Source organism: Homarus americanus, unplaced genomic scaffold, assembly GCF_018991925.1.
Source record: "Homarus americanus isolate GMGI-L3 unplaced genomic scaffold, GMGI_Hamer_2.0 scaffold30535, whole genome shotgun sequence".
Lineage (NCBI taxonomy): Eukaryota > Metazoa > Arthropoda > Malacostraca > Decapoda > Nephropidae > Homarus > Homarus americanus.
The window spans coordinates 13,657,731-13,685,531 of record NW_024732440.1 but is presented as its reverse complement, the minus strand read 5'-3'; the positions used below and the strand labels follow the sequence as shown (position 1 = coordinate 13,685,531).

General features: G+C 39.5%; 1 protein-coding gene across 1 annotated transcript; it reads left to right on the top strand.

Moving 5' to 3' along the window:
- Positions 1-129: 129 nt before the first annotated feature.
- On the top strand, positions 130-26,709 carry LOC121868837 (cyclin-dependent kinases regulatory subunit-like). The gene is made up of 4 exons (XM_042369812.1): positions 130-314; positions 5,077-5,204; positions 19,534-19,598; positions 26,522-26,709. Exons 1-4 carry the CDS (start codon positions 256-258, stop codon positions 26,534-26,536), a joined length of 267 nt encoding a protein of 88 aa, XP_042225746.1. The 5' UTR covers positions 130-255; the 3' UTR covers positions 26,537-26,709.
- Positions 26,710-27,801: the final 1,092 nt, after the last annotated feature.

The following is a 27,801-nucleotide window of genomic DNA, read 5'->3' as shown; positions in this document are numbered from 1 at the left end:
GTCCATTTTTAGTTAAGTGGTCCACAAAGTATAACTTTCTTTACAATACTTTTTGTGATATTTTTTGTAGTATTTTTTATTATTCTCAGGTTCTTACTTCATAGTATTTCGAGCCCATCTATTATTATTATTATTATTATAAGGCAGTGTAGCAGCAGCAGTAGCAGGAGTCACTCAAGCACGGAAGGGACCGCTTCTCGTAACAATCACTCCACCTTATAATTTATCAAGTGAACTCAACCGTATACCAGAAACATGAAGACTGATCAGATACAGTATTCTGATAAATACAACGACGACAAATATGAGTACAGGTAAAAGGATTTGTGTTTGTGGTTGTGTTATCAAACAAACGCACATGGCTGCCTCTTATGAGTGTAAACAAGGTGAAATGTTCTCCCAACCATTTAATGATTGCCTCTTGGAAACTTGTCTTAGCAGTTCCATTGATTTGAAAACTAAAAATACAAGTGTGTGTCAAGAATTGTCAGTAATATCCACTTTAGTGTGTAATTGCTTAGGGCCGAGTAGCAACCATTCATTCATTCATCGTATCATACTAATGCTCGGGAATATGTGTCATTACAGCTTCACTATCTGTAAAGGTATATTTTCCTCAGGTGGACGTGGATGATGATCGTATAGATATATATTAATTACATTAAAAAGTGTGGAACAGTTGAGATCGGTATTGAGGTCTTTCCGTCATGGCGGCTGTGGTAAATGCAGTTCTTTAAAAATACAGTATGCAAGATAAGGGCACCAGATCTAAGCTAACCTATTTATAGCCTTACCTAACTCAGTCAAATATGTAACTATGTAAAAATTCTGTTTGTGTTCGAGCATGGAATTTCATAGTTCTATTTATATAAGGAGAAAGAGCAAGGAAAAAATAATACCTTTCTGGCGCAAATTTATATTTTTCGAGGATAAATATTCGTCCATTGGCTGTCCTCACGTTTTGTTACAAGAATATTTTTAGTAAATTTTTACTTAAGGACATGAGTCCCTAGGGGTTGACCAATATGATTTTCCAGTGTATTATGTTGTGTTTTAAACGAATCTGACCTTCAATTTGGGCGGAAATTGCTAGTTTTTGCCCCTCCTCCCAACAATAATGGAGGAGAGCCTGGGAAATCTGGATTTTGGGTGCGGGAGAACACGAAAACGAGTCATCTAACTTAACCTAACTTAACCTTTGGGCTGCACCATATCCTAACCTAACCTAACTGTGATTACATAGAAATTCAATAGCTTTATCGTCTTTTTCGTAAAACTCGGCAATAAACTTAAAATAATCGTATGAGCACGATTGACACCTAACCTCGATTATGGCCATTGTCAAACTGATCATTGAATTTCAAATACGTAGATTTTCAAATCCGTACCCAGGCTGCTTTGAAAAACGCAAATGTGATTGGCCCCCCAAAAATCGAGGGCTGATATCGATACATCATTGGTCACGACTGGATGACGTCAGTCAATATTGCGCCTGTGTGATCCATAGCTAACTCGGTTTCACGGCGGTAACATCTCCTCACAGAGACGAAGACTGAAAAGTACGTAAAATCAATTAAATTCAATTGTCACTAAAAAAAGCCTCACTATTATCCAGTTTTGCCATTTATATACAGTATATGGGCTTCAAAATGTTCAGAATAGCATGATCTAAATGTTTATAACTTTCTGGCACTCAATGTCCTAAAGTAAAATAATACCATGTTTTTTTATGGTGTGCTTTACTAGAATCTGACCTTCATTTCTTGAGCAAATTTGCGGTTTTTGCCCAAAAAAATGGGCATTTTCATTTGTAACAAACCACTAATTTGCACAAAACTGGCTGTCAGGTTTAAGTAAAACAAAAAATCCCTATCCTGTCCTAGCTTAACCTAACCTACAATATATACAACCTAGCCCAGTCTTTTGGGGCTTACCTAGAATACTTGCTACTGTGGTGGGGGATACAGCTGGGTGATCTGGAGAAGGAAGTGGTGGATAATTTGTCTTTTCTTAAAATTAAACAATTTCCACACTTAGGACACAGTCTTCATGTTGGGAGGACACTGTGATCTTGTAATATTTTTATTGCTTCTCTGTCATTCTCATAAACATGCTGAATAACATCACAAAATTTGTGACCAAGTCCCAGGTTGCCTCATTTACTGCAGGGTCTCAATTGTTTCTCGTACTATTGACTAACACAACATACTACATACCTGTATATTGTTAATCACTTTTGATCTTTTTTTCATTTTTGTATTTCTTTATGGTTCTTTATTATTATTGCAGTGTTATTATTAATATAATTAATTATTTTATTTTCAAATTTGTATTTTTTATTATGAATTATATTTACTATGAATTATTATTATTATTATTATTATTATTACATGTGTTATTATTATTATTATTATTATTATTATTATTATTATTATTACTATTACAGTGAACCCTCACTTTTCGCGGTTAATTCAACCCACGGCGGCCCGCGTAAAGTGAGAAACGCGTAAAGTGAACAACATAACATATGGGATTAATTGAAATAGAGACCGGGCCGACCCCCAAACTCCACTTTTTTAGACACAATACCTACGTTGTAGTAAAAACAACTTCTTAATTTTATGATGGTTTGCACACACAATTAATAATTAGGAGAAATATCAATAATATTAGGTTTTTTAACACTTACATTAGTAGAAAAGATGGCTGGGCACACGGGGATGGGGGGTTGGTTCCGAGGCAGAGGGCAGATTATTGGCCCTCACCTGTATCACTTGTGTCAATTGTATCACTATCCACCACAGAGGCTTGCAGGGCCTCTTTGTCAAACCCCTCAAAGTCCATATAAGTCCATATCCTCACTATCATTATCACTATCACTGATTTGGGCCGGCTGTGGTGGGTGGCGGGTGAAGAACTTGGTAATGTTTTGATGACTGGGCGACCTTGTGCGCACCCTGCTCGCGCCGCTTACACAACATGGCGGGAGAGGGCGGGAGGTTTGGATCCAAAAATGGCGCGGCTCGCCAGCTGCTCTCCGCGTAAAGGGGTACACGCACCGCGGAATGTGAGCATTCCGGTTTCGGCAGGGTACCGCGTAAACGTGGAAATGCATAATGTGGGACCGCGTAAAGCGAGGGTTGACTGTACTACTACTACTACTACTTTTTTTTTTTTTAACGTGGCCTCCAGCCTCCCCCAATAGCCACACCTTCGCCACCATTTTATTACCTTAATATTAAATATCCTAATACATAAGTAGCTATCCTATCTGTGTTGAATAGTTGGGCCGCAGATCTATGCAGCATTCAGTGACTGTAGCCTCATAGTCAATATCTGCAGCAGTTGTCGGGATTGGGGCAGAAGCTCTCGTTCCCCTGAGGCAGAGCAAAGTCGACCGAAGGAGAGAGAAAGACAGTCGACATCTCATCCAGGCTGTAACGTAACTTCTGGGCTGCTGCTTCTGTTCGGAGATCACCTCCGCGAGTCTGGCGTAGAAACATCTTGCACTTGGTCCCATCCCACCAGAGGTTGTGAACACTAGAGGAGTGAAGCTGCCTTGATCAACGTTTTGAATTCTCTCCCCATATGCCCTTTTCTTGTCGTTCTCGTTCCTCCTATGTGCAGCATCGAGAGCTAGGTTACGGTGACATGCGGCCATGGGATCAAAAATCCTGATGTCGAAGAAAGCTTGCTGTCCCCGCGTCCAGAATCCTCGAGCACTGACGTCCACACGGGCTTCGTTAGATGCGTTTGAAGTCCTGTGTTGGAAGATCTCACCATCCAATGGAAGGAGGGTCGGTTCTACCATGACATCCCGGCAGATTTCCTTCAACATATTTGCGGTGAGGTCCCTTACCTCGTCATGCCTCATGCATATGAAGCCCCCTTTCTTGCACACCATGGAGTGATCGCCATCATAGGAAGAGCCACACACGCATTGGGAGGGCAAACCTTCTACTGGCCGACCGTACCTACTACTACTTTTTTTTTTTACCATGGCCTCCAGCCTCCCCCAATAGCCACACCTTTGCCACCATTTTATTACCTTTATACTACTACTACTACTACTACTACTACTGTATGTACTACATTTTTGTAGTACCCGATGTGGGTCAGTGACCTGTGCTCGGGTGGGCTAATCTCCGTAAAAAAAAAATATATATATATGGGAGAGAACACTTATCATATTCCATCACGAGCCTTCACAATCCGAAAGTGCGCGGTGGAAGGCTGGTTAAAAATGATTGGCCAGCCAAGTCACATGACACAATACTTGGTCATTGGTTGTCATGTCACGAAGAGGAGGAAGAAAGGAGGAGGCAAGTGACTGGCAACATGGCGGATACAGAAATATACACGTAGAAATTTGTGAGATACAGTAATCCCTCGGTTAACGAGATTTCGGTTAAGGAATTACCTTCCATAAGATTCTTAACTTTGGTTAACGAGCAATCCCTTGATTAATGAGTTTTTAACGAGCGCCCCTCCACATGTTTTCGCTTGCATTTGGCTGCCCACCAGCTGTAGTATTAGTCCGCCAATACAGTAATCGGTTCTAATGGCTTAAATTCCTTACTATTTTAGTAAATATCAAGAAGTTTGTACTATTCAATAATTTTAAAAGTCTTATATTAAATTTTTTAGTCATTTTAACAATTATTTAACATAATTTAAGTACAGGGAAACTAGTTTTTAGCGCGCCAAACAGCCTGTCAACACACCATACAGGCGTCAGTCTCTGTGTCTTTTCAGTGGAGGTAACATCTTACTTCAGACTCTTCAACATAAACGCTTTTTTCTGTGTTTCCAGTCAAATTATTGGTTATTTTGAAATTTATTTTACATATTGACACTATATAATGCAGTGCAGTGTTGATTTAAAGAAAATAATCTTGAATTACACCAAATGAATTATTGTACAGTATTGTACCTATATGATTGTTGGAAGCTTTGTGCCCTTGCTATAAGTGTCAATCTGATGCCTGTCTTAATAAGTTAATGTATGTTAATGAATGACGAGCTAACGTAGTAAGCCATGGCAGTAATAAGTACCGATAATTCATCTCCTCACAGACACGTGATTTTACCAAGTGATGTGGCAAAGTTAGTACCAAAAACTCACTTGATGACAGAGACAGAATGGCGCAACCTTGGTGTACAACAGTCCCCAGGGTGGGTCCATTACCTTGTACACAGCCCAGGTAAGTAATTTTATATTTTATTTCTGAACAAAGAGTAATAGTGTTGACTTCAAATAATCATAAGATATGTTATGAACGATAGATAGTGCTGATAACCACATAGAAAACAAGAAAACACGAAGTTCCCAAATGCTTTTGTGTAATTCACATCTTCAAGGGTGAGTACACTCAATCTTTACTCACCCTTGAAGATGTGAATTACACAAAAGCACTTGGGAACTTCGTGTTTTCTTGTTTTCTATGTGGTTATCAGCATATACGTGGATCATGCACACCTACCGTGATCTATTTGCAAAGATAGATAGATAGATATGGGTATTTATTCAATAGAGTCATCATACAAGTTTGTTAATTCATTTTGTATATACAGTAGATAGTGCAGGTATACAGGCAAAGCAGATACTATATACTGTACTGTACAGTACATGAAGCTCTCTTGAAAAAAAAATCGGGTTATGACACTTTGATGTTACAAACAAGTCTTCCAGAATCTAACTTATGTTATATGAATTCTCTCTTGGGTTTATGAACTATGATGATGGAGGATTATGGATTACTCCAACCTTATGGCTGAGATGTGTTTCAGCCTTGCATGGGTTCATAGCATCAGATGATTTCTTTGCTGTTGTTCTCCAAGCTGACAAGACCTTTCAGTGTTTTGTCTGGGTTCCAGCCATGGCCAGTAAACATAAGAGTGGATCTAGTGACATGCCTGTTGTCAAGTAAATAGTAAGACCCTGGCATTGCGATAAAAGTGAACATTATCAAGCAAGCTGAGAAAGGAGAGACTCCGAACTGGATCGATCATTCCTTAGGGTTCAACTGCTTGACAGTTAGGATGATTCCCGAGGACAAAATTAGAATCATGGAACTGTGTGAAGGGGGCTGTTCCGATACAGGTATCCATTGTTTAGCAGCACACTGGACCCTCACTTTATGTGAATTCACGTTTATGCGGCGACCCTATTTCTACCTATAATTAATTTTATGCAGAAAAGATTCCCTATTATGCCTTCTGTAGAAGATATGGCACTCTAGTTTTATATTATATTACAGTGTATATTACTGTATCTTTATTTCTAAGCCACATTTGAGTATTTTAATGATTTTTCTGCAACTTTTATGGCATTGATGCTCCAGAAATGGTTGTGAAATGTGGTACAGTGTGTGTGTCTACTGCGTTGTATGGGACGTCAGGGGATGTTGCTGGAGTGGTGAGTCAGTCACTCCACACACTTTCTCTTTCCACACAAACACCCATGCTCTTCATATGTCTCAGTTTATAGTGTTAGTGTATATTATATTATCTTTATTTCTAACCCACATTAGAGTATTGTAATGATTTTTCCACAACTTTTATAGCATTACTGTTAACTTTTAGTCATTGTGGAACATATCCTAATTTTCCCCATAAGATTAAGTATTCACTATATGCGGAATCCCATTATGCTGTGTTGTCGCAGAATGCAACCATAGCATAAAGCGAGGGTCAAGTGTAAGTCTCTTGTTGTTAAGTGTCTTCTGCAAAAAAATTTATTTTTGACAACCGTTCTCGCTTAACAGTAAGTCAAAATTTGGTTTAGCGATAGCTTAATGACTCGCAGGGAAGGGGGGAATACAGGCATGCCCTGGGTTGTGGAAGGGTTCCGTTCCTGAAAATATTTCTGTATCGTGAAACCATTTTCCCGTTAATTGACTCCCATTATATAAGTTGAGATGCGTTCCCAAGGAAAAAATTTTCAGGCCAAAAACATAACACAGGCACATGTATGAATGAAAATAGACACATACAATGATTCATTCATGATGTAACATGACAATAAATGCACACATTTGAACTCTCCAATGCAGTTCCTCTATGGACTCTTATCACCACTGCTGTCACCTGAACATGATGGTTTTTTCCCACTCATCTTGAATAAGGGTACATAGTAACACAGATGCATAACTGAATACAAACTGGGGAAAGAATTCAAACTGAGCAGCACCTTTGTTGTTATGGCTGCTAGAAGCTGAAGAGCTGAGCCACCCACCAGTGGTCATGTAACTTCCACCAGAATCCACGCGAAATAAATTGTATAATTTCGGTGAAATTTTTTGTTCTATACACTATTGCGATTTAAAAAAAATCTTAATGAATTAACCATAATTCCGAAAGGGCGACAGCAGTCCTGAACACAGACGCATAACTAAACACAAGCTAGGGAAAGAATTCTAACTAAGCAGCGCTATTGTTGTGGTGGTTGCTGACAATTGAGAGGGTGAGCAGCCTTCCAACTGTCTTTTAGCTACCACTAAGACTCCACACAATATAAATTTTATAATTTCAGTGAATTTCTTTGTTATACTGTATATCGCAATTTATATGTTTGAAAATTTTCATAAATTTAAAAAAATTCCGTACAGGCAGGAATCCCCGTTAGCCGGAACTCTCCAGTACCCGGAATTAAAATTGGGTCGGATTTTTTCCTGAAAAATTATCTCAATTCTGGGTCTGTGAGCGAGTTTCCAAGGTTGAAAATCAGGCACATTTTCAGAGAAAATTCAGAGAAGGTTCCAAAAACATTTCTCCAAATCTCTGTTTTGGGTCTGGGAATAAATTTTCAGGGAGTTCCAAGAGCTTGCATCGTGCTCCAATGCATTCTTATGTGCCGGACATGTGGGTGGCCTAATTTCTTGGATCGCTTAGTTCATATTCTGCTGTCATTTTAGAAGGTTGTTCCCTCGCTAGCTGCTGTTTTTACTTACAATTTGTGTTGTGCAGTGCTGTACATTACTGTACCATGACAAGATTAGCCAAGAATACAGTGTTAAAGCAGTGTTAAGACTGTAAAAAGTAATTACAATTACATATACAGGTAAGCCTTGAGATATATTCTTGAAAAACCCATTATAACATGGGGTTCAATGGGATACGTTCCCAGCCAGTTCCCAAACACACAAGTATCACTGACAAAAAAATTCCTACAATACTACTATCAGTACAAAACAATTAAACAACACTCACCACATCATAATGGACAAGTCTGGTCATCATCACATGTCCCCTTCGAGGCTAAGGGGACTCTTGTAGGTGGAGTGGAGGTGTCACTCTGACTCCCACACAGCCTCTGGGGAATCTCATGCTTCTTAACCCTCAAACGTCGGGCTAGGAGAATTTTTATTGCCCCCCACAGACGGGCTAATTTAGAAAATTGAAAAAAAAATCTGAAGTTGTTATATAGATTGCAAAAATCACAATAAAAATCTCCCTCTCACTCTCCTTTGAGTATAAAAAGGCAGTAAAATAATGGCTGTGATGTCATCGAATGTAGCAATGTTGCGGGACCTAGCAATAATGGCTGCCTCACTACACGTCACCCATTTTATAATCTTTTCCACAAACACCCAGAAGGTAGAAAACCAATTTCATTTTTTTTGTAGTATCCCCAGTAGGCCTAATCCACACTTTGTTTGAAATAAAATTTATATTTTCAGGGCAAACTAAACAGAATAGACTGTTATAACATGAGAGTTGCACTTAATATGCAAAGAACAAATGAATGTCCTCTCAATAATATTTTAGTGACAACATGTGTACTGTTATGCCATTCATGGAAATCATTTGATTTTTTCACAATCATAATTACTATATCTATGGTCATGAAGTGTAAAAAATAACAAACATATTCACTGTCTTCTGGAAGCCAATAATTCTGACACAGGCCTGGTGTTGATGTATCAATGTTGGGAATGTTTGGCATAAAATTTATCCCATCACTCCGAACAAAGGCAAAATTTGTACTATCCTGGGGTATAGTAGTAGCTGGTGGTGAATCAGTCACTTACTTGGGTACTATCAGAGTCACTTTCCTAGGTAGCAGGCGCAGCCATTGTTCATGTTGGTGTGTCACGTGGTGTAGAGCGGCGTTGCCAAGGTTCAATTTCCTCCACCGAGAAATTACTTAAATCTTCATCATCTGGTTCCCACCAATTCTTCCATCCTTCCCAACTTGAAATAAATTTCTTCAGTAGGAAGGTTTTTCTTTCTTCTATATCTTTTTCCATGTTATGGCCCAGGCTCTGCTGATAGTGGTAACACTGCGCTCACTGCTACACTCCCTACAGGCTCCCACAAGTGGAGAGGTAGGAGCAGAAGTTGTATCTCCTTCCTCCATGACTCTTTGGATCGCACTGAGGCATACTGTATGGTGATTGGCTTATCTAGTCGGCTCGAGGGGTTGCTGAGGAGACACCTGGTGGGCTAAATAAGAAAATTTTTACCTGGGACATTTGAAAAATGCCTTGTTGTCATATGACCACACCCAGCATTTGTTTTTTGGATCATCCTCTGACAATAACCATCGTTTGAGGGTTAATAATGCCGAGCTTCACCTCAGAGAGACAGTTGTCTTGCATACCTTGGCCTTCCCAGACATTTTCAAAGTTACACTGCTCACTTCACAGTCACAAAAATAAAGCAAAAGCACTTGTCACAAAAACAAAGCGAAGGATGATAAAAGCAATGATAGCAGCCGACACTGCTCATATTTTCAAAACAACAGAGTCGGCCCACCTTGCAGTCACAAACCACAGGAAATATCTCTTCATGGTCACCATAACAGTTCAATCTAAATGTTAGTGCTGTCCTCTCACTATATAAGGAAAAAATCACTGATAAGTACAATGTACGGTGCTGGCTAATAATAATTGAGCCATTCAGTGGCGGGTTTATGATCGACAAACAACCAAGGGAAGGGCTGTAGTGTGCGGGTTGGCCATGGGTGGGCTTACAAGTGAAGGTAGAGAAGCGTCATGCAGAGGGTTAAATATTGTTTCCTTATAAAATATCACTGACTTGACAAAGAAAGATATAACTTGCATTGCTAGAATCCTTGCAAGACAGCGATTAATTTGAGTATAAATAACCCACAGTTTGCACAAGAGAAAAAAAATCCAACCAATGGATATTGATGGCTATTCAATGTATATCATTGAAGCAAGTTGTTTTGATCGTACAGTCAACCCTCGTTAAAACGGACTAATGGGGGGGGGGGGAAGGGTGTCTGTTTTAGCCGATTGTCCGAATTAACCGATTTAGGGGTTAATATTGCATTATACAGTCACGCGCCGGTTAACGTCCTAGATACGTGCTTGTACAACCGCTTTCATCCAGACCCACTAAAGATATAATGTTATGGTAATGATCAGAAACACACATAGGCATGATTAGGTTTATTACAAAAGTGATGAAAAGGATACTGTACAGTGGGTAGTCCACAAAACATGTAGCTATGTGTATGTTTATTTGAGTGCCCCGTCATAGGAGTTCGTTTTCTCTCGTTTCAGGACGCCTGAGTCCTCCGTTTTCTCTTAATCTTGGAGTGCAGTGCAGTGCACCAGAGACTTCGTTATTCCTTATAATGACACAGAATTTGATATTGCAACTGGGGTTGCAGTTGTTGAGGCAACTTAGATATGTCTGATTACAGTTGGAATTTGCAAGATCCATTGTGAGAGATGTTTAAAGCTTCAACTGTCTTTATGGTTGGTAAAACTTGTCAAGTCTGTCAGTGTGAGTGCTTGTGTTTGTACAACCGCTCTCATTCAGACCCACTAAAGATATAATGATATGGTAATTATCAGAAACACACACAGGCATGACTAGGTTTATTAAAAAGTGATGAAAAGGATACTGTACAGTGGGTAGTCCACAAAACATGTAGCTATGTGTATGTTTGAGTGCCCCGTCATAGGAGTCCGTTTTCTCTTGTCTCAGGACGCCTGAGTCCTCTGTTTTCTCTTAATCTTAGAGTGCAATGCACCAGAGACTTCCTTATTCCTTAGTAATGACACAGAATTTGAAATTGCAACCCCAATTGCAATTGGGACAATCCCAGAACCAGAAATTTGATACGGACAGTCATTCGCTTAGTTCAGATTTCGTCCGATTTATTCAAAATCCGGATTAAAGGGGTCCGAATAAACGAGTGTTAATTTATAACCATCGTTAAAGCAAAATATCGCATCTTGGGATATTGTATCGAGGTTTACCTGTACTGTACATTCAGTGAATAACACTGGAGCACCCTAGTTTTCGTCTTTATTCAAGACATCTTCAGGTCATGAAATCTACTAATCCCCCACCCCGACAATGGGTGACCTGATATCGCATCAGGTCGGTAACGTGGCCCACTAATCCCCCACCTCCATTGCAAGTGTTAAGACGTGATTTCAGTTATGTACAGTCAACCCTCGCTTTACGCGGTCCCACATTCCACGTTTACGCGGTACCCTGCCGAAACCGGAATGCTCACATTCCGCGGTGCGTGTACCCCCTTTACGCGGAGAGTGTCTGGCTCGACGCTATTTTTAGATTCGCCCCTCCCGCCTCCGCCTGGGCAAGCTGCGCGGTAAGGTTGTGCAGTGCATGTCTCTGTTGTGTTATCAGTGACGTCATATGACATATTGGACTGTGATTGGCCATGCATCCCTACCTCCCTCCGCTGCTAGCTGTAATTGGTTTAAAGTAATATGACGTGTCCACCCGGGGGAGGGAGGGAGGAAAGACGACGCTTGACCTAGCCGCAGCAGTTTCATCCCTCCAGGCCACACCGTGTAATCGTGCATCCATTGTTCTGTAAAATGGCTTCCGCCGGACCACCGCCCCCAGAGAGAAACCTTTCCTTACCTGGACCCAGCCGCCCTAAGCCAAAGAAGACACGACGTTCCTTAAGCTACGAAATTAAGTATAAGATCATACAAGAGTTGGAGAAAGGAACAAGACAGTTTGATCTCGCGCGCCAGCATGGTGTTAACGAGTCTACGATCAGGACAATTAAGAAGGGTGCAGCCAAGATAAAGGAGCACATGAACATCACAAAGTCTACAGGTGCTTCTATGATCAAGTATTTCCACAACCAGGGGCTTCTCAAGACGGAAAAATTACTTGTGAGCTACTTGGTGCGTCAGGCGCGACGGAACATGGCGGTGGACACGCGCTCAGTTAAGGAGTACGCACGTGAACTGTATGCTGCAGTGTCACGAAAGATGGGAATTACAGAGCCCAAACCCTTTAATGCTTCCTCTGGGTGGTTACAGAGGTTTAAGAAAAGGAACAAGATCACCAATATCAACATTGGTGGTGAAGAAGCTAGTGCTGACCGTGTTGCGGTTAGGGAATTTCCTCCGTTTTTACGTGAGATTATGGAGGAAGGACAGTACACCGACGACCAGGTGTTTAACAGGGACGAATCTGGTCTTTTTTGGAAAAAGCTACCTCCCAAGACCTTCGTTGTGAAGAATGCCAGCAAGATTCGGGGCCGGAAGTTGCAGAAGGAGTGCATCAACGTGCTGTTTACCACCAATGCCTCCGGTACCTGTAAGCTCAAGTTATCGGTGATCCACACAGCACGCAAGCCGCATGCCTACAAGAGCATGGACATGACCAAGCTAAATGTCCACTGGCTGACCGCACGTAAGGCGTGGATGTTCTCTACACTGTCCCTCTCCTGGTTTGATGACTGTTTCGTTTCCGATGTGAAGAAATTCTGTGAGCAACAGAATGTGCCATTCAAGATTTTGTTGCTGCTGGACAACGCACCAGGACACTCGCCCCTACTGTTAGATCGTCACCCCAACGTAAAAGTGGTCTTCCTTCCTCCCAACACTACGTCTATATTACAGTCCATGGACCAAGAGTTAATCTGTAATGTAAAAGCTGCATTCTCTACTAAAAAATTCAAGCTCCTGAACGACTACACCAACACCAGGGAAGTGTTGCGTAACCTGAGTGACACCACCACCGATAGCAAGAGCGAAGACAACGAGGATCAACAGTTGGCAGAGCAACAAGTACTTTTAAAACAATTCTGGAGAATATTCAACATCAAGAAAGCTGTGGACTTCTTGGTGGAGGCATGGGATCAGCTGTCTGTAGCAACTGTTTGTCATGCATGGAGACATGTGTTGCAAGGCATTCTGTCCGTTAGGCAGAGTCAATCTGTGACTGGTGAGGTTCAGACTGTTGCAGTAGCAGTCGACCTTGCCAGAGAAGCTGCGCAGTGTGTTACAGCTGCAGGCTTCTCCGAGACCACCAACGACGATATCCTGGAGGTGATAATGGATCCTGATGTGACTACCGACGAGATGGTAGATGATGATGACGTCAGTGAAGAGGCAGCTGGTGCGTCATCCCAAGAAGAATGCCGCTTATCCCATAGTAATGTTAGGGGTGCCATCGAGTGTATCGAGAAAGTCAAGCTCCTCCTTTCCGACGACCCTGACGCAAACAGGTATGAAATCTTCACTACCCAGCTGTTGCAGACTATGAAGCCCTACATCAAGGTTTATCACGACAGCATAAACACCAGCCGTCAGCAGAGCATAACAGAGTTCTTCGCCCGCAACCCACCACAGCCAGCCCAAGCCAGTGATAGTGACAGAGGTAGAGACAGTGATGATGACTTTGAGGGATTTGTCAGGGAGGCCCTGACAAGTGTGGATGACAGTGATGGTGACTCACCTGAGGGCCAGTAGCCTGCCCTCTGCCTCGGAACCAGCCTCCATTCCCGTACGCCGACCCATCTCTTCTACTAACGTAAGTGTTAACCCCAACCTTGTTTTTTTCTAACCTAACCTTCAGTTTATTGACTGTTCCTTTCTATATTATGTGTGGGTGAATACCATCATAAGTTAAGATGTTATTTTTAGTAAAACGTACGTATTGTGTCGGGAAAAAGTGGAGTTTGGGGGTCGGCCCGGTCTCTATTTCAATTAATCCCATATGTTATGTTGTTCACTTTACGCGGGCCGCCGTGGGTTGAATTAACCGCGTAAAGTGAGGGTTGACTGTACAGTATTGCGTTCAGCTGAGTAAACAGTGTCTGTCTAATCTAGGTTCAAGGCGACAGCATCTGCTGGTGAGTACAGTACATGTACCGTATATACATACAGTATAGAAGTAGTAGAAGTAGTATACATTATTTTTTTTACAGGATTAACAATACAGGTATATTGTATGTGTACAGTGGTGTTTGTGTAAATAAATATCATCTCCTGTGAGATGCATTGTTTAGACTGGGGAAAATTTTCCTGTGAAGAATGGAAAATTCCACAGCTCCTTGCGTATGCATACACAGTGGTACCTTGGTTAACGAGCGGTTTGATTAACAAAATTTCGGTTAACGAATTACCTCCCATAAGGATCTTCAATTCGGTTAACGAACAAAACTTCGATTAACGAAATCCTTACGACAAACACGTTTTGTTGTGAGCATCAGCTGATGGGCTTGTCTATCAATTCAGTATGTAATCTGTTCTATGTTTACATTCGTTTCCAGTGGAGTAAATATCAAGAAAGTTGTGCTCTTTAATATTTTTGCATTTTTTATATTAAAATTATTAGTAATTTTAAAATTTAGTTAACATATTGATAATATATGCAGTACAGGGAACAAATTTTTTGTTCACCCATCAGCCGCGTGTGGCTTAGTTAACAGTGGAGTGAGTATCAATTTTGTTGGTGTCTTGAATATTTTTGCATTTTTACATAAAAATTATTGGTCATTCTGAAATTTAGTTAACATATTGATAATATATAGCACAGTGCAGTGTTGATTTAAATAAAATAATCTTGAATTACACCTAGTGAACTTAAAATTTTATTGGTGAAATGACTGCATCAAGCATGGGTCCCCCGAAAGGTGATTTCTCCTCCATCCCCACTTCCTTCTCTTCTCCCTTCTCCTCCACCCCCACTTCTAATTCCCATCATCATCATCAACCAGGAACCTTCTACATACACACCTCAGAGTAAGTGTACTTTACTGCATTGTTTTTTTTACTTTGTATGTACTTTTCGGTGAGCTGGAACCAATTACCCAATATCCCATTGAAACAATGGATTCGGTTAACGAACGACTCTGTGGAACGAATTGTGTTCGTTAACCGTGGGACCACTGTAGATTTTTTTTTTAAAACAGTATATTTATTTAATAAAATTTTTAGATAAACTATTCAGAATTATTTGGGTAAAAATATGTTGTGTCTTAACCTAATTAGAACTACTACGTGAGACAGCACTTGAGTTCTCCCTCTCCATGTAGTAACAGGTCGTGTACAGTTGTGTTCGTATTTCATCTGCTTGTACAGTACAGTATATTGTTCCATGATATAAGTAGTCCTACTAAGTAAATGAATGTTTTGTAATGTGATCAACAGTCATACATGAATATTCACTTTTCTATACGTAATGTAGCGTTTGTTTACAAAGAGGCACTTGAACACTCTCCCACTCTGTGTAACAGTTGACCCTTTGGAGGAAAAACTGACCTGACATCCCGGTCAATTTCCCCCCAAAAGGGTCATTTCCCACCCGCAGTGTCTTACTGGAACCCATCTCCATATACTGTATGCAGTGGTACCAAATTCATTTCTCTAACACAATTAGAACAGATACTGTGAATAAAAGTTTAGACAGTTTTTTGCTAGCCATAAATATTTTTACTCATGCCAAGTCTAGATGTTTTGGGAGAGTCTTTGTCTGTGTGAGATGAGATGCACAGTTTTGAGTCGAGATATGTAGTTTACTTTTGGAAAACTTTTCCCAGCACCTAGAAACATTCTGGAGATGTGGACTAGTGTGTGTGTGTCCAAGATGCTTAGTTTAGACTCTCGGAAACTTTTCTCGGTTTCCGGAAACAATTCTGGGAATGAGGGTTTTTTCCGGGTTTGAGAGTCATCTCATTACCTGGAGATCTCTCATCCCCGGAAGAGCTCTGCACTAATTGTTCCGGCTAACTGGGATATCGCTGTAAAGTACTGTATAAAATAAGAAAAATGAAGAGCATGGATGTGTATGTGTGTGGGAAGTGAACGTATGTGAGGAGGCAGTGGGCTGTAACTACGTTGCCAGCCTTGCCATGCTCCCTACCCCGATGTGATGTGACTTTGTCACATTGCCCAGAGGATGGTTTGATTGTGGAAGGAGCTATCTTTTGTACTTAAAATATGTGCTATTTTATTTAATGATATGAATCAATTTTATTGTTTATCATAGCCATTTTTGTTGTATGCAATTTGAAATTTGTTCTTATTGGGCTTATGTTGTACAGTACTCACTAAATCATTCAACTCTGTATATTAATTCTGTTATCCTAGATACTCTGGTGCAATGTATAGCACTGTATACCCAAAATATTGGGGTGCTACAGCACCTTCTCTTCTCACGACCATGTACTGGGTGGAGTGAGAGGGGGCAGGATGGTGCGGCACACACGACTGAACCATGCAGTGTGCGCAGGAGATGTGCATCTGCCAACGGTCGGTGAAAAAATTTCTAATGGTCTTGCAGATACAGTAACTGAATAAATGAATGTGCAGATACTGTACGGGTGGATGAGTGTATACAATACAGTACTGGGTAGATAGATAAAGAAAGAAAATCTAGTAATCGTTTAATTTTTTTTTGTTTATGGGTCATCACTGAGCATATGGCAGGCACATTACAGTACAGAGTACTACCTTTTATCAGGGCTAGACATATTAAATGGCAGGACACACTATCCTGATAGACTAGATTATTGCAAAAAGACAACTAACATTCTTATTTAGTTGAATTGCTGTAAAATTTGATCCCATTTTATTTTTATTTTACCTTTTTTACGGAGAATAGCACACCCAGGCACAGGTCCTCAGGGATGTGATTTCTCTGCAGTTTTCCGTTTTAGGTGACCCACGTGATTCGCGTAGATCCATTTAGAAAAATGGGGGGGGAGGGGTGTTGGTATGACCATGACAAGAGAAATGTTTGACAATAATTGACCCTCTAGGGTGGATGGGTCTGCTGCGCGAGGACAATGAGCGAGTATACTGAGTATAGTGGCCGCGCTGTACATGTTCATGCATTACATCATATACATACTCTATTTCTCATTGGCTGAGTATTGTATGTTTTGCATTCCCTTCTTCGATTCTTTAGTACAGTATTTCAATGACCAAAGACGTAATACAACGCCACTTTCTTAAGATCACAATTTATTCTATAACCCATGCCATATTTCATAGTTGTATAGGCAACCCGGTCGGGCGTGGTTGTGTCTCCCAGGGGGTCAGGGTTGTAGGGCATGTGTGTGTGTCCCCCAGGAGATCAGGGCTGTAGGGCATGTGTATGTGTGTCCCCCAGGAGGTAAGGGCTTTAGGTCATGTGTGTGTTCCCCAGGGGGTCAGGGTTGTAGGGCATGTGTGTGTCCCCCAAGGGGTCAGGGCTGTAGGGCATGTGTGTCCCCCCCAGGGGGTCAGGGTTGTAGGGCATGTTTGTCCCCCAGGGGGTCAGGGTTGTAGGGCATGTGTGTCCCCCAGGGGGTCAGGGTTGTAGGGCATGTGTGTGTGTCTCCCAGGAGGGGGACCCTATGATGTGTAAGAACATAAAACTCTCCAGTAGTGGGTATGTTAAAGCAGAAGAGTTTACAGCAGGAAGAAAATAAGAGGAAATTTTTTTTAAAGAAACAGTTAGAATCAAAGAAAAGAGAGTGAGGAAATGGCTACAAAATCAAGGAATAGCAGAGAGGCCTTCCAGCAACAAAAACGGAAGCGTTTACTCTCCCTGAAAAAAAAAACAACAACTAGCTGATGCCATTAAAACTAAGAATGAAACAAAACTAAATGAGTGAATATTACATTGGAAAGAAAACTAAATATTTCGTTTGTATATATCATAGAACATGATTAATTTTTATTATTTTAGTACTGTACTACATATGCTATTGAAACTCCAGTTGCTGGTGCATTAGAGATAAATCCCTTTGGTAAGTATTACATTTTGAATTCTCACACAATACAGTGCAAAAAAAGCTTACCTTTTAGTTTATCTTCCCTCAATAATGGTGCACAATTAAAAATATTAAACAAATTCAAGTTTAGTAACAACTAAAATTTGTAAAGGAATTATTAAGACTACAGTATAGTCTCGATTTAAGCGGATTTCGCTTACGCGTTTGGTCATTTACGCGGCACCTGGCCAGACCGGCAATTATTAGTTACGCGGTACATTCCATTATTTACGCGGGAAGCGGCGCGGGCAGGGTTCGCACAAGGTCGCCCAGTCTAACAAAACATTACCGAGTTCTTCACCCGCCACCCATCACAGCCAGCCCAAGTCAGTGATAGTGAGGATATGGACTTTGAGGGGTTTGACAAAGAGGCCCTGCAAGCCTCTGTGGTGGATAGTGATACAGGTGATACAAGTGATACAGGTGAGGGCCAATAATCTGCCCTCTGCCTCAGAACCAATCCCCCATCCCCGTGTACCCAGCCATCTCTTCTACTAACGTAAGTGTTAAAAAACCTAATATTATTGATATTTCTCTTAAATATTAATTGTGTATGCATACCATCATAAAATTAAGATGTTATTTTTACTACAACGTACGTATTGTGTCGGAAAAAGTGTAGCCTGGCGGTCGGCCCAGTCTCTGTTTCAATTAATCCCATATGTTCTGTTATTTCGTTTAAGCGTTCCTTGTTTTACGTGGACCTCCACGGGTTCAATTGACCGCATAAATCGAGACTATACTGTACAGTACAGGGTATATGCATGAAAAATATTATTGCAATAAACATACATGTTTGATTTTGGGTATTGTGTATTTTAACTATTAGGCACTCACAAAATGAGTAACAATGTGAGAAATTAAGTTAAAGATACAAAACTTCCTGGGTAAGTGTTTTCCCGGACCCCCAGCTCAAATTTTTTTTATTTTTACCAGCCACATCCCTGGGTCCTGGATTAAAATCCTCGGTAGGCTTTTACAGTTTGAACCCCTTGAGCCTTAAAGATAAATTTTCACTCCTCTTTCTTAGTCCCTGCTGATTTACAGTCCCACCTGAAGGCCATGGGAAGGAGACGAGGCCCAATGTTTCTATTCCTCAGCCATGAATGAAGGATTTTAGTATGAAATAAGTTAATTAACCATTTTAGAGCCTTTGGGTCATCACAAGTAACCTGTGAGAAAAACTACCACAAAGTCTTCCGTGTGCCCTTCAGTGTGGATATAAAGTTTATTACTATTATTTTTTTTTACACTGGACCTGTACTTACAAAACACAAACTTTTTAAAGTTTTATTTATCATATTAACAGTACTTTCAGTAACACTGAGAGAAAGTGCATCTTGACTGAGCATTTAGGTTATTTTATTTTACAGTGGTAGATATGGTACAGTAGCTACTTTAGTATAGTTCTGGCAAAGTCTTTTTGCCCATGTTGCCATCTATCCTTTGGCTGCTCCATTTAGGTAAGACTGCCAACTAAACTTCATCATTTTGTGTTACTCCATAATTTTTCCCAACAGAGCCACACATCTTGCTGTTCAGGCGACCAAGAACAGATGTGGACAAAGCTCAGAAGACAGAGAAGGTGATGTAACATCTTGAAATTTGCAAACAAGCTTTATCTTTTATTAAACCGGAGTTCCTCATACCGAGTATTTTTGAAACTTTCAAACATTTATTCTCAACAGTTGTGTCTGTCAGTGCGCATTTAAATTGTTAGAAAATTTTACTGAATAAGGTAAACAATATAACTGTACTGATGCGTATTACATATCCTGTCACTGTGTTACTGACCTCTCATATTTTATATAAAAAAAAAACATGAAAAAACAAAAATTCAACAGTAATTATGAAAGTACAGTACAGTATTTAAGAATGGGCAACAGGAGAATTTTACATACAATAATGTTTACTACAAGAAATTCATTTAAGTTTATGGTACACAAGTGAAAGTTGGACTTTTTCCTGATTTATTTCTGAATTTTTGTACATTACAGTGGGAGTATGCTATAACGAATCTAATTGGTTCTAGGACCTAGTTCGTTATAGCATTCGTTCGTTATAGGATTAATCCGTTCCAGGCCCCCAAATACAACCACTTAACACTGAAAAATATAATATAAAATTGTAAAAATTGTAAAAAAGTGCATAAATATGCTTCTAAACCCCTGAAATAAAGAATATCATTAATACTTGTAATAAAAAAAATAATAATTAAATAATGTTCGTTGTAGGAGTTTCGTTCGTTATAGCATTCTCAATTTTATAGGTAAAACCGTTCGTTATAGGAATATTCGTAGTAGGATCCGTTCGTTATAGCATACCCCACTGTATACTGTACCTTTGTGAGCTCTTTGTTTTATCTGGAAGATACTTTATTGTGCCACAATTGCATTTTTATTTAAGTTGAAATAAGAATTTGATAAAAGGCCATTGTACTGACTTTGATACAGTTGCCTAAAATTCAAGTTGTGCTTTACCCGCTGATCGTCAAGGCACCTATTACAGTATAAGCATATGTCTTAAAGATCTATGAATCACATCTCAAGGCCAACCCATTTAACCTGTTATAGTTGTGGAATTGAATCTTATCATGCCAAGTTTAGAGATGAAGGAAATCAAATGAGGAACATGATAAATATTTTTTATAGATACCTTAGGTCTTATACGGTATGCCTGTGTAATCTTGTAAACAAAGATGTAATTTATGACTGGGTCCTCCAGCGCAGCTTTCACATAAGTATTCAAAGTACAGTATATAATAATTGGCCAACCATTTATATGATTATTATTTTTTACATCATTTATTTGTCTCAAAGGCTGAGCACCATATGTAAGTTAATTTGGAGGTTTTAAAAGAAGAGATACTGTATTCTACTATACCTATATTAGACCAAGAGTATCGTAGCTGGGAACTGGCCATTGTAGCTGATACTCATCTCCGTATTAATTCTATTATAGTTATGACTTCTTCATTTCGTGAAAGGCCCTATTATGATATTCTATACAGTATTTGTAATACCCTGTATATATATATATATTTTTTCCTTTTGAAAACTTGAAGACTTAATGTACAAACTGAACAGTATTATACACCATATCAACCTGGATACTTGTCTTCTGTGGTCTGGTGTTGACTTCCTGTAAATTCATTTAGGAGAATTAGATCTTAAAGTGGAGCTTATACTACATGGACACTCATAACACTGGAGCAGCAATCTTAACCCTTCACTGTTGAATTACAATTACCTGGGTACACTGGAATAGGTTGAGCTGCCCAGCATAATGAGTAATATGGCCAATGGTGTCTTAAACAGCTGGGGGCATTAACGTCACATCCTCTAGCAGTCTGAATATTTTCCTTATACATTTTGTACAACATTTTCTATTGTTTTATGTATACAGTACTCATTACACCTATATTTATGCCTACAAATAATACTACAAGTACATACATATGGGACATTTTTGTAGAAATAATTTTTCCATAAAATTTTAGTTGAATGCAAGGATGTACAATCACTCATATAAAAGGAATAATAGGCCCCCAGGAGAGAGGTCTTAGAACTCTTGGCCTATCAGTTCTGGTAACAGTGTACCTACTGTAGGGGTGTGAGAGGTGGTGTTGTGGGGTCATTTCCATCTGCACAAACCATTGCACCTCTGGTCATGTCTCTTTTCATGCACAACTAATATGGGGTGAATATAACAGCAACTGTTGTCGAAAATGATTTCTCGTCCGTCCAGATTAGTGTTAAAAAATAGTTGTTCATCAACAACCTGGCTATAGTAACCAGCAAATTCAAGTCTTGCATCGCTATTTACCTGACTTAATTTTTCTTTCCTAGCCAGGATTGAACACCTTATTCCTGCCTCATCATTTCAGGATGACATCATAACTGTAATTCTTGAATGAGATCAACAGCTGATGTGTGTGGCCTCTCCAACACAACTTCCATAATTCGTTGATCGCGTTTGTGAGTTACAATTCGTGGACAACCACTCCTAGGACTGATAACGAGGGTGTCCTCCCCATCCCACCACCATATGCACTTTTTCACATTTTTAATGTTAACTCCTATTTCCCGGGTGATGGCTTGGCTTTCAAAAACATAACATCGTCCCTCATACCTATGATGGTTCCACGTTTGCTGAGAATTGCGGGCCTATCAGCACATCCCGTAGCCCTGTGTGCTCTCTGGTGGTGTCGTCTTCTAGGTTGGTTCATTCTGCAACATATATCAGACAAATATATAACCACTATACTTCATAACTTGTATTTCTACATGAAATTGTGCATCGTCTTTGGTCAATGCACGTATAATATCCTGTATATCATAAAGAGAGACAGATGTGCAGATAGACAGAGTGAGAAAGGGTGCTACTCTCCGACATATGTGTGACTTTGCACGAGTCATTCGTACTGACATCTCGCACACCAGTGGGTTATAAATTCTTTATACGACTACGCAAGTTTATAATGTGACGTTACTCGTGATGTTTGGGAGCATACTGCCTCCTTGGACATTTCTGCCCTCCTCAACTAGGAAAGCCCTCTCCCCGACACACTTATCCAAACCATGGTCGAGTAAATATATGAATGAACTCTCCTTTTTTGCAGAATAAGCTTAGTTCGGATATAGGTATAGTTATGTGGAACAAGGTCAATTTAGTGATGATATTAGAATCTTAAATATAATGCATAAAGGTAACATAATTATGCTGTTATATTCACCTCGTATTAGTTGTGTATGAAATGAGACATGAATCGAGGCAGTGGTTCGTGCAGAAGGCAGTGATCCACCACCTCTCCCCACCCCAACATCACTACTCATCCCAACCTCCTACATCAGGTTACATTGCTACAAATCTGAATTGCCACCAGTTACAAGAGCTCTCACCCAGGGGGCTCATTTTTTTATGAGTGACTGTACATGACCTCATTTTTTTATATTTCACTTAAAATATGAGATTGCATACAGTATCTGAAAATTGGTCATTAGGCGAATTCCCAATCAGCCATAAAAATTTTCAGCCCAAAACCCCATGGCATAAACTTAGATGTGCCCCAGCCCAAAGAGCTATCAATCCTAAAACCTGACCAAACAAATGTTAAAATACTGTTTTGGTACACTGTACAGAGGTATTTACCAGAATTGAAGATGAATCCTGCTTGTGTTGGCCTAACATTGTTGGTTGAAGGTGTAGATGGTTAGTGGGTGGAGGGGGCAGAGGCATCTTCCTCTGTCTCTCCATCTGAGGAATCTACTAGAGGTAATAAGCTCCTCCCATTGAATGTTATAACAACACTTGTAGATGGCTTTGGGAATCCTGAAGGTGGAGATGATGAGGGACAAAAATATCTTGTGATGGTGGGCTGTATAATTTTTTTCTGCTTCTCTCTGCAAATATTTTGCAGTCCAATTGCTGTAGTACATCCAGTTTTGTCTCCAAGGAGAGGCATTGCTCGGAGGGTGAGCTGTCTTCATTGGACTCATTGTTGAGTTTGATTGCAGAAGTAATGAAAAATGAGCGAACAGGGCAGAGGCCACAATGATAACCAAATGCACCAAGTTGCCTAGACTCACTGGTTAGCCAAGCTGGGTTAACCTGCCACTGACTTCACCTCAGAGTATAGAAAATGAGTCTACAAGAGCACTTTACTGGCTGGTTATTCAAAGTATGACTAGCCCAACTCCATGAATGATAATGTGAGCTGGGGCACTGGGAATTTTGCTCATCAAATCAAATACCATACGAGCCCATTTACTGGGTTTTTGTACCTAAAACACTATGCTTGTTAAACCAAATTCTCATTCATTGGGTACTAATTCAGCAGGACCTTTCCTTATTACATTTATATATGTTTATTTACTTCTTTTTCATGTACAATATTTACAATCCTGTTCACTCTAGAAACATAATTGGACAGTTCCTCTTCCCTATATCTGAGGTAACATCACTGGCATCTTGCCCTCCATTAGGCCCCAAGTGTAGATGTGGATGGCAAATTAGCTATTTTTCTCTACCTCTAAAATTGGCTGAAGAACTTTAATTCTTGTCAATTAGGTATATATAGGAATAACAAGACTTTACAGTGTAGCAGCCTAGTGCCGGATTTAGACCTGTGGAGGCCCATGGGCAGCCTCTTTGTGGAGGCCCCCCCTCATTATAACTACCCAAGAGGGTGGGGTGGTCAGTGAAGCGAGCCTAAACATCTGGGAGTTCCGGGGGGCGCTGTAAGCCCCCCGGGAAAATTTTGAAATTTGAACACTTCTTTGGAGAATTTTGAAGCCATATGCAGTTATATTGAGGAAATTAGAACATTGAGAAAATTTTTATTAACTGTATATTTATTGATAGTGTACAAATTCCCATGAATTTTAAAGAATGAAAATAAAAATAATCCAAATGAATAAACAAATAAATAAAATATTGTAATATGTGGAGGCCCCTGGGCAGCTGCCCACTCCTGAATCCAGCCCTGTAGCAGCCTGTACATTAATGGGAACAAATGTGAAGAGTTAACACTTCAAGTAAATGGAGCATATTGGCTTCTAAAAAATATAATTAAAACAAATTATTTACATAAGAATAATAGGAAGATTTCACTTGCTGACTTTTACATATGTTAAAGTGAGGTAAAACACTTTTTTATGTAAACATAAGCTTGGGATGTAGAGTGAATATGTCCTTTCTATTTTCCCATTCATTCCGTCCAGTATTGAGGTGCTCACTTTGTAAAATTTACCCCATCTTCAGTTCTCTTTGAAAGATTCTGAAACATGGTATTGTACAAACCTTATGAGGGATAGTAGATTTATATTATACTGTATAATAATATCAATTTAGTTTGTCTTTTTTCCCTAACTTTTACAGCATTTAGAAGTTAATTATTTTTTGTAAATAGTTTAGATATGGGTTGCCTAGTTTGTGAGTATAACTCTTATTACAGTATTCCTTGAAAGATTCTGGAACATTGCACAAACATTTTAAAAGGACACTTGAATTTTTTATTTTAAAATGCATTGTGTGGGAGGATTACTTCAAATTTTATCGTGTTTGGAAGTTAGGTCATACTTGTTTTGCAAATATCTTTTATGACCAAGGGATCATTACAAGTGATGTGTGAGAACACTACCACTAAACACACTGAATGCCTTGAACAAAGGGGAGGTCATGTACTGTAGTTGAATTGTAGTTTACACTATAGTATTTCCACGCTAACCTGGCCCATAAGCCACGCCCCTTTTATACTAATAGCTGTTTGGTTCATAGATAATTCAAACTAAATGTGTTCACAATTAGTAAGCAGACCTGTTATTATCTAAAATCATGTTAAATATATTGATTATCAAAATGCAGATGATTTCAAGGCATTAGCACTTCAGAGAGGATGTTATAAAATTTTAAATATTTATTATAAGAGGTCGATATAAATATGCACTTATACACTCACAGTCCGGGGAGGTAAGACGGTCAGGGGAACCAATCAGCTATTTGTAGCTATAGAGAAGGGGCCAGCTTAGTGTGGAAAGGGTATACTGTACTTATGTAGACAAGGCCAGATAATGAAATAATTCTTTAAGTAAAACTTCTCACCCAATTGGTTCTGGATCATGGACATCATAGGTTATTGGTTGGTTTGAAGTCCAGTGAGTTGAAAGGATGAGCTCACTTCAAACCTTTTAAGGCCATAAAGGAAGATCATACCTTTTTTTATTACCTACCAATTTATTTGTCGATAGCACGCCATGCCAGGGGGGCTACAGCCCTCTCGTCTGGGAGACCCAGCATGCCCGTCAGGGAAATTCAGCACATTTGTTGGGGAAGAGTCTTGGGTGTCAATTATAATGGTCGTAATTATACTTTAATTATTCAGCATAAATAAATTACTCATTCTCAGACTATTTGTTACAGTCTGTTCATGAATACAGGTTGTGCTTTGATTTAACCACAAACCATTAAATGGAAACTTGCATTTAATGGCAAAATTTGTAATAAAATATATTTAATGGCATTTACTGGCATACTCCACAAAATTTAAATTGGCGGGCGAGACCGTGAGCTTCTCCCACGCAGCACCTCATTTTCACTAGCTCTGTGGTCATGTTTATGGTTATCCCAGCAGATTGCCAGCACTGCTGTGTGTTTTGAAGCTGAATATTGTATGAAATAGATCAAGATGAATGTATAATAGGAATAGAATATGATTTATATTAAGATTCTGTATAAAACTACGTTTTGGTACATAGCAGTGGAGAGGTGGCGGAAAAGGTGATGGGTGGTAGAGGAGGAGGGAGGAGAGAACAACTCACCACCTCCTGCTCTGCAGCCTGTGATCCCTTTATAACTGCATGCAATTTCACCCATAATTATTTAGGTTCATTTGGTACCGGATTAATAAAACATTATAAAAGATATATTAATTTCCCCCCCCACCCTAAAATCCAATACTCAATCCCAGATGAGCTACTGTGCAGTAGTATATTCCTCTCTTGTTTACAGAGCGGTAACAGCTGATCGTTCCCGCTGACCCGCTCTCCCTAATAGTAATGCCAGCACTCACCATCTCTGAAGCACCATTGTTGTCACTGCTCAAGAGGGTTGGTGCCTATCACAGGATGTGTCTTGAGTACTTAGTAAATAAAATTGTAGCATATTTATTTGAACTTAATAAATATTATTGTTGTGTATAATGCATTTTCATATGCCCTGGTTTATTCACCGATTAATGAGTTGTGTAAGTGCCAAATTAGGCAAATCGAGCCATGATATATCAATTAATTTTGAAATATAAATTATAAATTAAAATGTTATAAGACAATGATTTAGTAGTGCTGTTAATGTGTGTGCTTGTCATGTCGTGTCACCTCACCCTCGCCACATCAACTCACCTCACAGTGTTACGTTTATGTATTTGTTCTGTATTATTTACTTTAATATTACTGCATGTACATTTAAAAAAAGATTATTTTTGCATAGTACGGTACAGTAGATTTTCAGTTGCCAGATACTTTACTGTAGTGGTTGCTGTCTTCTTAAGACTCATCATTGCTGGGTTTGATCATAAAAATAATGAGAGAGGAAAGGTGATGCACATAACACGAGGCAAAGAACATGATGATAAGAAAATACCGCCAAGTTGTCTAGGCTCACTGGCTAGCCAAGCTGGGTTAGCTTGCCACTGACTTCACCTCAATGACCACTCAGTCAGTGACAAAGCATGATTAGCCTGACTCCACGAATAATAATGCGAACTTGATCACTCTAAAACTTTCTTGCTAAATTTAATATAAATTCATTCACTTAAATTTAATTTTCATACTCTACAGCACTTGTTCAAGGGGACCTTACTGTGCTGTACAATCTAATAAATAATCAGCGTAATCCTAAAAAAATAATGATTAACACACTGAAAAACAAAAAAATAAAACATGAAAGCTATTTAACCTTAACCCTTGAAGAGAAATTACAAGAAAATTGTAATAATAAGTAACCAACACCACCTGAAAAAATAATATACTGTAAACAATTGCATAATTAATTTTCTTAAACTTAATGAGTAAAGAATTTCCATAACCCCTGAATATTATTACTATTAAAATTTTTATATCAAAGAGCCATGAGTTGCATGTACAGTGCCCTGCAGTTCTATGAGTGACAGGGACTAGAGCATTTAGAAAGATTATACTTAAAAGAGCTAACCAGACAACCACCACAACCAGATTTATATGTATACACTCCTCGCCATTGCATTATGCGCGAAGTGGCCGATGGGAAGTGAT

What these genes read in the sequence shown, in the direction of transcription:
- LOC121868837 (XM_042369812.1), top strand. Translation starts at nt 256, where the DNA reads ATGAAGACTGATCAGATACAGTATTCTGATAAATACAACGACGACAAA. An exon ending in GACGACAAATATGAGTACAG is followed by an intron (nt 315 to 5,076) that starts GTAAAAGGATTT and finishes ATCTCCTCACAG; the next exon opens with ACACGTGATTTTACCAAGTG. An exon ending in TTACCTTGTACACAGCCCAG is followed by an intron (nt 5,205 to 19,533) that starts GTAAGTAATTTT and finishes TTTTCCCAACAG; the next exon opens with AGCCACACATCTTGCTGTTC.